We start from the raw sequence: 10,224 nt of genomic DNA, 5'->3' as shown, positions 1-10,224 counted from the left end.
AAGGTAAGAGCAGTTTTGTAAACAGTAACTGCGGATGGTAATGTCATCTTAAGATCACAGTTTATCCACGTCCTTCAAACTGACCGGGAGGTTCTGGGTTCGGACTGTACAGAGTTAACCGGAATGGTTGCAGCAGCTCTCAGGCGGTTTCAGTCCTGTATCAGTTTACTCGTCAGCAGGTAGATTACTGGCTTCTTGGATGCTTTCTAGACAGTATGGATGTTATTCATTTCCCATCTCTGCGTTGCTTTCTCGCTGTCACAGTTGGAGATGAACACTTGATGCAGGACCTCGGAGCGATCTAAGCACTTCCCTGAAGGAATGTGGGTGAATCTGTGCAGGTTCTGCAAAACAGAGAGGACAGGCAGCTGCGTCTCGTGTCACTCGCGTTACAAGTCGCTGCCTGGCTTTCCTAAGGAGACCAAGTCTTAGCAACCGCGTGTGAAATAACGCATTTCTTCTGGTTGTTAGATTTCCATGTTGTTTCAATGAACCAGCTGATGTTTTTTGGAGAATACCCTCCCCCTTTTTTTATCCCTTGAAAGAACTGACAGACCAACTATAGTTACTGCTAAACATTTTCTCAAAAATAAGTTGAGTTTGTCACTTCAACAACAACAACAAAAAAACTGGACAGTATTTTTTGCCATTAGACACCGTAGGACTTTTCGAGAAAAGAAAAATCACATTTTTGGAAAACTTACAATCACAAAAACTTGAGTTTCATAATATTTAAAGACTTTTTGATGAAACCAATGGTTGTATTTTTTGAATATTGTATATTGTATAATGAAGCGTGTCAACATTGGTGCATAAATACTGTGCATATATAGAAGCGGACTGAATGCAGCAGTCTGAAACCTAGCTGTCTTCTAGAAATCAGATATTAATGTTATTTTCAAAAATATTGAGTGGTATTATTATTTTCACTTTTTTTGCGGAAACGTAGTTTTCATTAAAATGTTCTGTATGTTAACATGTAATAGGATTATTGATATTTTTACATGAATACATAAGCACTTTATACATTTTTCAGACGTGATTTCTGATTTTTGGAAATATTGTTAGCAATAACACACACGAGAGCTGTGCGCAGGTGGTTTCAGCTGTTTGAAGAGTATAAGTGGAATCCAAGTCCAGGAAGCTTGAGGACCCGGTAAGCTCATCCTGCGCCGTCAGGCCACGCGTCACAATTTCCCCATTTTCCAGCAAGTATTGACGCCCACCCCACCACGACGTGCCTCAGAGGGTCTCTAAAACTTACCCGGATGAAGTGCTCAAGGGGCCGTTCTATGGAGCACACAGTCAGAGCTAGCACGCTGATTATGTTTTTGCTTTTCTACACGGTTCCGCGCCGTGACTTGGCTCACACAGTCTCCCGCGTCTTCCACGGGAGCCTGCTGTGCGCCACCCCCACGGCACAGCCTCACCCCCACAGCCTTTCTGTCCCAGGACTTGGGGCTGTGAAACTCATCAGAAACAGCTCCTCCACTGGATCCTTCTTTTGCTGCCCAATGGCATTTTTTTCATTTTCATTTCTACATTTCTTCTCTGCCACAGTGTGGTGTACTCAATTTTAACTGCCATCTGGGCCTCCACAGCATTGAGCCCCAGTGGATATGTACTCAAGCCTGATGCACAAATGTATGTTCAGTGCTGAGTCTAAGATAATGTGCTTAAAAAAATCTACAAGTTAAAAAATCTATAATTCATGATTTTTTTGAAGTTTAGCTTTTAGTAGTCACACCTTAATATTGTTCTCACTGACGCCAACCAATTATTACTATTACTCATTTTTCTTTGTAAATATAAGTGCTGTTTTTCAATGTTTATGCTAGTCTTCTCTTTCCTAAGTTGTTGGAAGGAAAAAAAAAAAATCAGCAGCTGACACCTGCTTACCACCGACGGTAACTGTGCATGCATGCCGCCGACTGGGAGCACTAAGCTGGGTGACAGCATCATTACTGCAAAGCACACACATGCTCTCAGGATGGATGGGTGTGGTATCAACAACTACACAAAGTGAGCGGTTCTGAGCTCTTTCAGTATCAGGCAGCTTTCCTAATCTTTTATAAGCTGATGTGAAATCTAAAGATAAAGCCATTAGTGTGCTGAAATCTCTAAGTATTGCCACAGAGCTTTAAATACTGAACAGCCAAGACACAAAAGCTCTTCTAGCAGTGTTACCTGAATGAATCTGACTCTAAGCAACAAGCTGCATTTAACTGAATGTGTTTTGAAGGAAGTTACCCAGGCCTGGGCTTTCAAGTTCTGTTTGCCTCTATCGCCACCTACTGGAAATCCTGAGACATGAATGACATTTTTAGACTATACATGTTGAACGAATGTTTCAGGTTTAAAAATCCATGGGTTGTGACTCTAGAATGATAGTGACCATTGCCTCATGGAATACTGGTTTCCTTGTGCCACCTCTACTCAGCCACGGGTCTTCACAGACATCACTGTGACAGGAAGCGTGATTTGCTCAGTGCCTGGAAAATCTCCAGCGACGCCATGAGTGGCAATGCCAACCAACGTGGACGCAGATTCAAAGATGAGCTCATGTAAACCCCATGCACTAGGTGTCATCAACAACGAAACAGCATCTAATATTATTTTAGGAGTTTAAATGCATAATACCTTCAAGTACTGCCACTCTTTGAATTCATTTAGATTACAGTGTGTAATCATAATCTTCGATCCATCATGCCCTTTCGTCAAACACTGGTCGTACTGCATGAGCTGATTTGCTTCATTGATTCGGAAAAGCTATTAAATAAAAAAGAAACAAAGTGACAGATACTTTTAAAGAAAGGAACAGCAAACGTGACTCTTATAATTAAAATAAATGGCCTAAACCATATTTTTTCTGGGTGTTCAGAACTAAAAATCTGTATATGAGAATTATGCTTGTTTTAACGTTGCTGAGAAACTTCATTAGCATTAAAATTTTTATGTTCTTTAGTCTGTAAGATACAGAATGAGTCATTAACGTATAGAAACCAACAATTTAAGAAAATGAGAAGGCAGAAACAGACTTGATAATGAACGTTTCATGAACTAAATTATATGCATGACAACATATAGTAAGGGAAAAATATTTTAGCGAGATCACACATTATCAGTTGTAATACCTCAGTTTATTGGGAACAAGGCAGATTACTGAATATTACATGTAAAAAATTGTCCTTTATATTACACATTAATTCTAGACTCTGATTGTTTATATGAAAGTCATTACTGCCATAACCCCCTTCATTTAAGTGAATGTTTTAGCCCTGCCATTTTTTTCATGGAAGATACTATTTTACTGAAACTAAAGACCAGATTAAAAAAGTCGAATCAGCAGCAGGCATTGTCGTCCGGTGCGGCAGCCTGGGTCCCCGCAGGGCGCGTGGGTTCAGGTCTTCACTCTGCTCCTGTGGGAAGCTGTCCCACCGGGCATCTCTGAAGCAGGTGAGTGCCGCCCCCCTGGGGGGCCTGCCCTGAGCTCCCGGCTGCTGGCTGGCAGTCCCAGGGACTGCAGGCGTCTGGGGAGGCAACCAGCAAAATGGGAACCGCCTGCCTATCTATGTCTGTTTCTCATATAAAGAAATAATAAAAAGAAAAATTAAAAACCAGACTGAACTCCAGCAGCGCTCTCAGCAGACCGAGTCAAACACAAAGCAGGGTGGCTTACCTGATTCCCTCCCATCCTGTGGCAGGGTCCCAGTTCAACGAAGCCCCCGTTCGTCTTTCCCATGCTGTCGATGCAGTATGCAGTTTCAAAGCCTCTGATCTAAAAACATAAAAAACGGGTGGTGGCGGGGGGGGAGAGGGAGGACACAGAATCAAAAAACAGAGTCAGCAGCAGCAAGATGATTCTGAAGCCACAAGACCGGCAATTAGCCAGGATTTTCTTTTCTTTCTTTCTTTTTTTTTTTTTTTATGGAAGGCATTCTACTGATGAGGTGTTCTGGGCGTAAGAAGTAACCAAATTGTAGTTCTGGACTCACAGGAGCTTATGGTCTAGTTGGGAGTTAAACACAACTTACTGTAGTGAGGCAAAAAAAAACCAGGAGAAAAGTACTTAAAATAAGATGTACAGAGAGAGGAGAATTAAGTATTTTCGGTTGATTTCTTTTGTTTCCAAACTGTAAACATTGGGGTTCTCAGGGAGGGTCTCGTGCCTTGCACTGAGCCCTTTGGTGATGCCGCCCAATCCCAGCAACCAGCGCGCGTGCTGCTGCCCCAGACGCACTGCCCCAGCGGCCTTCTTTCTGGCTTCACTGTCGCCAAGGACCGCGTTCGTAACAGGCAGCTCTACTGCAACCTTTAAGAAACAGGGCTTGACAGCTCCACTTGCACGCGCAGTAGGTATTTTACGTGTGCAGAACACCAATAACAAACTCGCTGCTCCCCAGTCCCCACTTCGACACCTCCCCGATCTCAGCTGACGCGCCACTCAGATAAAAAACGAAAACCAGATGTCAAGCTGGCCCTTGTCCCTCCTGTGCCGCTGGCCAGTGACCAGCTCCGGAGGAATTAGATGAACTTTGTCGGCTTCTCTATCTGCACACTGCCCTTCCCCGCCCAAGGCCACAACACTTCTCACTGAATGTGCCCTGCTCATTTCCTAATTGGCATTCTTATTTCTACTCTAAATATTCATAGCAGGATGACTGAAAACAAAAAGTGCAAATCATATCTTACTGCTTTTACGTTTAAAAACTCCCCTCCACTTCCCACCGCCCTCATTTAGTTTCTGCTTTCTTGCTCTTCAAATGTGCAAAGTGCTTCCCGAGCCACAGCTTTGTGACCTACCCTTTTCTTTACTTGTAAGACCTTGATTGCCTGGCCATTATCCACATCTCCAATGAACTGTCACCTGCTTACCCTGGTCTCCCATTCCCGTCCCTAAGTTCTCCTGTGGCAGCGACTGTTCATTTCCTCTGTAGATCTTAACACTGGTCGGTATCTGCTATTCTGGTCTGTTTTGCATTCTCACTGAATGTGAGGAAATGGACAACTCTGTCGTGTCTTTTGTTTTGAAGGATGACTGGCACCTGTAGGCCCTCGATCAATATTTTCTGAATGCATCATGAAACGAGTGCGCACAGACTGGGAAGTTCTGGGCGTGCTCAGGACGCCTGGCAGGTGCTGGTGAGAGCCACAGAGTGCTGTCACAGATGAGGTTATAAAGCTAAGTAGTGCAGATTGCTTTTACTTCATATTAACTTATTTCAAAAACACTGAGGGCCTTTTATGAATGCGGTCCTTGCATTAATTCACCGCGCCCATCAGTGCAGCTTCAGGTTCTGACGTATCTAGACTGAGCGGCAGATGGGTAAGTTGGGGTGCTGTGATAATGGCATGGTCACCGGGGTGTCTCTCTGATGGAGTGGGGAAGGAGAAAGGCTTCTTAGAAAGGGGACATCGGAGGTGGGAGCAGTGGGTTAAGTTGGCATTGGCCCAGGAAGGGAGCTGCAGCAGCCTGTGCCCACGGCTGGCACCCAGGCTCCTGGAGTTGTCTAACGGAGTCAAAGCAGATGGCAGCGGACGCTTTTCAGGCAATCTTATCCCAAGGACTCTCCTCCGTCTGCCTCACACTCATTTCTCCCCCAACGCAGATTCTAAATGCAAACACTTTGAGGTCCAGCTGTGGCTGGTACTCACCTCTCCCCACTCAATGTTTTTGGGCGGCAAGGGGTAGTGCAAGGTGATGTCGTAAGCTATCTCCTCCATGAACCACTTGAAGCTTTTGCAGTTGTGGTCTTCTCGGAACTTCTTCAGCTCAGATATATCTCCGTACGGGAGTGCCTTTGACTCAGGACGACTAGCGTAGAAATAATCTTTATACTCATCCCACCAAACTTCTACAACTCTAACATAGTTCTGCAAAAGAGAAAATACTACTATGAAAGAGAAAACTAACTATAATGTCACAAACAACCTGTCTTGACCAATGTGACCAACATGTAACACACTTACTTTAATAGGACTTGGCATTTAACGAAACAACTGCAAGTTAGCTCATGATTCTGCCATTTGCCAAGGATAAAAATGCTATTTATATTCAACTAAAAAGTACTGCACACAGGGCCTGGCGCGGTGGCGCAAGTGGTTAAAGTCCTCGCCTTGCACGCCCGGGATCCCATATGGATGCCGGTTCTAATCCCGGCAGCCTTGCTTCCCTTCCAGCTCCCTGCCTGTGGCCTGGGAAAGCAGTCGAGGACGGCCCAAAGCTTTGGGACTCTGCATCCGCGTGGGAGACCCAGAAGAGGCTCCTGGCTTTGGATCGGCATAGTATCGGCCGTTGCGCTCACTTGGGGAGTGAATCATTGGACGGAAGATCTTCCTCTCTGTCTCTCCTCTCTGTATATCTGCCTTTCCAATGAAAAAATAATAAAAATGAATCTTAAAAAAAAAAGTACTGCACACAGAACCTGTAATCTCTAAGCCAGAAGGCCATATATTCAAAGATAATGTATTCACTTGAAAGACAAGGATATAGGGCCCAGTGTGATGGCTCAGTGGCTAAATCCTCACCTTGCATGTGCTGGGAGCCCATATGGGCATTGGTTCATGTCCCAGCTGTTCCACTTCCCATCCAGCTCCCTGCTTGTGGCCTGGGAAAGCAGTGCAGGACGGCCCAAGGCCTTGGGACCCTGCTCTCATTTGGGAGACTGGGAAGCAACTCCTGGCTCATGGTTTTGGATCAGTTCAGCTCCAGCTATTGCAGCCACTTGGGGAGTGAACTAGTGCATGAAGATATTTCTCTCTGTATCTCCTTCTCTCTGTATATCTGCCTTTCCAATAAAAATAAAATAAAATCTTAAATGCAAAACAAAGCAAAAGGAGACAAGGATATTGAAGCTCAGAGAGAGTTTATAATTGGACACTGGTACTTCTATTCCCAGAACAATTGTTCTTTTCTTAGTAAAGAGTTAAAAAATTTTATCTGAAAGACAGAGTTCTAGAGGGAAGAGGTTCTTAGCGCTGAGTCGTGTTCTGCCTCAGGAGCCTGAGAATACTGATCTGCTGGGTCACCTGCAAGTGGCCGCAGTGGCTGGAGCTGGGCTGGGTGGAAGCCAGGAACTTCTTCCAGGTCTCCCATGTGGGTGCAGGGACCCAAGGGCTTGGGCCATCTTCTGCTGCTTTCCAAGGTGTGTTAGTAGGGAGCTAGAATGGAAGTGAAGTAGCTGGAACTTGAACTGGTGCCCTTATGGGATGGTGGTTATTGCAGGCAGAGGCTTAGCAATCTCTATTTGATCCACACCTCTGGAACGTATGGAGAAAAAGTCTCAATTACAAAGCTACCATTGAAAACAGCAGAATTTATTTGTTTATTTAACACTCAATTTTTAACAGTGGCTTTCAAAGAAAATATTTAAAAGGCAGAGTTAAAGATATTGCCCATGTGCTGGTCCACCCCCTGGCTGCAACCGGGCATCTAAAGCTTCATCTGGGGCTCCCATGTGGGTGGCATGGACCCCAGCGCTCCTTTGCATTTCCAGGCACATTAGCAGAGAGCTGAACGAGAAGTGGAAAAGTTGGAGCTTGAACTGTAAAGTTTTAGGTATGTAAATTTCATCAGTTTTAATTTTCAGGAGGACAGCATGGTTCGGGAGCGGAGGCCATACTGAAGGAGTTGCAGCAGATGTGGGGAGAGACGCGGAGGGCTGACCAAGTACCGAAGGAGGCACTGAGATGCAGGAGTGAAGCACAGCCCCCAGGGCCCGGAGTTAGTGAGTAACGAGGAAACGACTGAAGGAAGAACGGATCTAAAAGATCCAGAAACAATCAACCAAGCAGTGTCCTTGGGAAATGGTGTGTAGGAACTGGGTGATAATATACTCCAGTAGTAAATGAAATCCTGTGTTCGTACCAGATAGGAACAAAGTGACCCCGATTGGATGAAAGGTGCTAGCGTGCAGCAGCAGGCATTCAGCCGGTGCTTCAGACTCCCAGACCCCACGCTGGCTCGCGCCTGGTCTCACCTCCCGACTGCACATCCTACTGAGCCAGCTCCTTGGAGGCAGCTTTCTCACTCTCTTTCTCAGATAAATATATATTTTTAAAATTAATTTATTTTTATTGGAAAGTCAGATATACAGAGAGAAGATCTTCCATCCAGTAATTCATTCCCCAAGTGGCTGGAGCTGAACCGATCCAAAGCCAGGAGCCAGGAGCCTCTTCTGGGTCTCCTACACGGGTGCAGGGTCCCAAGACCCTGGGCCTTCCTCCACTGCTTTCCCAGGCCACACGCAGGGAGCTGGATGAGAAGTGGGGCAGCCAGGTCACAAACCAGCGCCGATATGGGATCCTGTTGCATGCAAGGCAAGGACTTTAGCTACTAGGCTGCAGTACCGAACCCTCAGAGAAGTAATTTTATATAACTAATTATCAAAGACATACAAATTAAAACTACAGTAATATACTACTTCACACCTGTTAGAATGGCTATTATCAAAACAACAAAAGATGTGAAGAAATTGGAATCCTTGACCACTGTTGGTAGCAATGGTGTGGCCATATGGAAAACCATATGGGGATTCCTAAAAAAATTAAAAATTAATACTCGGAGATGTACAGAACCCAAAAACCACAATACATTTTCAATTTAAAACAAAACAATCCAGTTAAGAAGTGTGTAAATTGGGCCCGGCGCGGTGGCGCAAGTGGTTAAAGGTCCTCGCCTTGCACGCCCGGGATCCCATATGGGCGCCGGTTCTAATCCCGGCAGCCCCGCTTCCCTTCCAGCTCCCTGCCTGTGGCCCGGGAAAGCAGTCGAGGACAGCCCAAAGCTTTGGGAACCTGCACCCGCGTGGGAGACCCAGAAGAGGCTCCTGGCTTTGGATCGGCATAGTATCGGCCCGTTGCGCTCACTTGGGGAGTGAATCATCGGACGGAAGATCTTCCTCTCTGTCTCTCCTCTCTGTATATCCGCCTTTCCAATGAAAGAATAATAAAAATAAATCTTTAAAACAAAACAAAACAAAAAAAGTGTGTAAATTAAGAAATACACACTTACACACATGTGCATGCAAATATACAAAACAGAATACAATCATCAAAACTAAGAAACACTGGGGCCAGTGTGGTGGCTTAGCGAGCTAATGCTCTGTGTGCAGTGCCAGCATCACATACAGACACTAGTTTCAGTCCCGCTGCTCCACTTCTGATCCAGCTCCTTGCTAATGGCCTGGGAAAGCAGAAGATGGTCCAAGGGGTTGGACTCCTGTGGCCATGTGGGAGATCCAGAAGAAGCTCCTGGCTCCCAGTTGTGGACTGGCCCAGATACGGCTGTTGTGGTCACTTGGGGAATGAACCAGCAGATAGAAGATCTCTCTCTCTCTCTGTATGTCTTTCCCTCACACTCCCTCTCTAACTCTGATTTTTTACTTTCAAGTAAAATAAACATATCAAAAAAATAACAACTGAAGGAACACCGGAGGATGCCATAGGAAATGCAATAAGCCAGGCACAGGAAGGCAAGCTCATGGAACCAGGAAGTAGAACAGTGGTTACCAGTGGCGAGGGTACTGGGACGTTGGGGAGATACTGGGTAAAGGACTCCAAATTTCAGTTAGATGGGAAGGAATAAATTCAAGGCATCTGTTGTACATTATAACTATAGTTAATAAAAATGTACTGTTTACATGAAAATTGATGAGTGGATTTTAAGTATTCTCAGCACAAAAAAGCGGTTAAATATATGATACAATGCATATGTTGAGCTGTTTGATTTAGTTATCCTACAACACAGTCACATCTCAAAGCATCTTGGTGCACGCCACAAACACACGTGGCTTTTACTTGTGAATTAAAAACAGGAGGGCAAAGGAACTGGCTGGGCGTTTCCTGCGTCCCTGCAGCCTGTTAAGGGCGCGCCACGCCTGATGCCTTCATTTCTCCCACGCAGCGAGCTGCCGTTTGGGGAGTGACTACCGTGGCGTGTGGCCCATCACTGTCAGTGTGCCAGCCTTCCCTGGCGGTCAAACACGTCTCACCTTGAGAGTTGGAGAAGACCCTACGGAAACAGGTGGGGGGTTTCCTTGCCAGCCTTCGAGACGGTAGATGTGTCCCACGCGGGAACAAGGAACAAACAGCAGTTTGCCACCACACTGCCATATCTGTCAAAAAACAAAGTTTTGAAAGTTTTGTTTGTAAATATATAAACAAATTAGAAAATACCATGTCTTGTAAATGCAAAGCTAAAGTCTAAATGAGACGCACTGTAAT

The 10,224-nt window shown here is 45.2% G+C and overlaps 1 protein-coding gene across 4 annotated transcripts in view; it reads right to left on the bottom strand.

Moving 5' to 3' along the window:
* Positions 1 to 202: 202 nt before the first annotated feature.
* GALNT7 (polypeptide N-acetylgalactosaminyltransferase 7) overlaps positions 203 to 10,224 on the bottom strand; it is a 131,579-nt gene continuing 121,557 nt past the window's right edge. For 3 of the 4 annotated variants that reach the window (XM_040966366.1, XM_040966364.1, XM_040966368.1), the window contains 5 exons: positions 9,993 to 10,115; positions 5,656 to 5,874; positions 3,680 to 3,778; positions 2,641 to 2,769; positions 203 to 344 (listed from right to left, as the gene is read on the bottom strand). In XM_040966366.1, coding sequence (XP_040822300.1) covers positions 207 to 344; positions 2,641 to 2,769; positions 3,680 to 3,778; positions 5,656 to 5,874; positions 9,993 to 10,115 — 708 coding nt within the window. In that variant the 3' untranslated portion in view covers positions 203 to 206. The remainder of the gene's footprint in view (positions 345 to 2,640; positions 2,770 to 3,679; positions 3,779 to 5,655; positions 5,875 to 9,992; positions 10,116 to 10,224) is intronic. The other variant, XM_040966367.1, reaches the window with a different exon arrangement.

Source organism: Ochotona curzoniae, unplaced genomic scaffold, assembly GCF_017591425.1.
Source record: "Ochotona curzoniae isolate NIBS_2020 unplaced genomic scaffold, NIBS_Ocur_1.0 scaffold_4505, whole genome shotgun sequence".
In the NCBI taxonomy this organism is placed as follows: domain Eukaryota; kingdom Metazoa; phylum Chordata; class Mammalia; order Lagomorpha; family Ochotonidae; genus Ochotona; species Ochotona curzoniae.
Note: the sequence above shows the minus strand (reverse complement) of the source record. Positions and strands in the feature narration are given on the sequence as shown.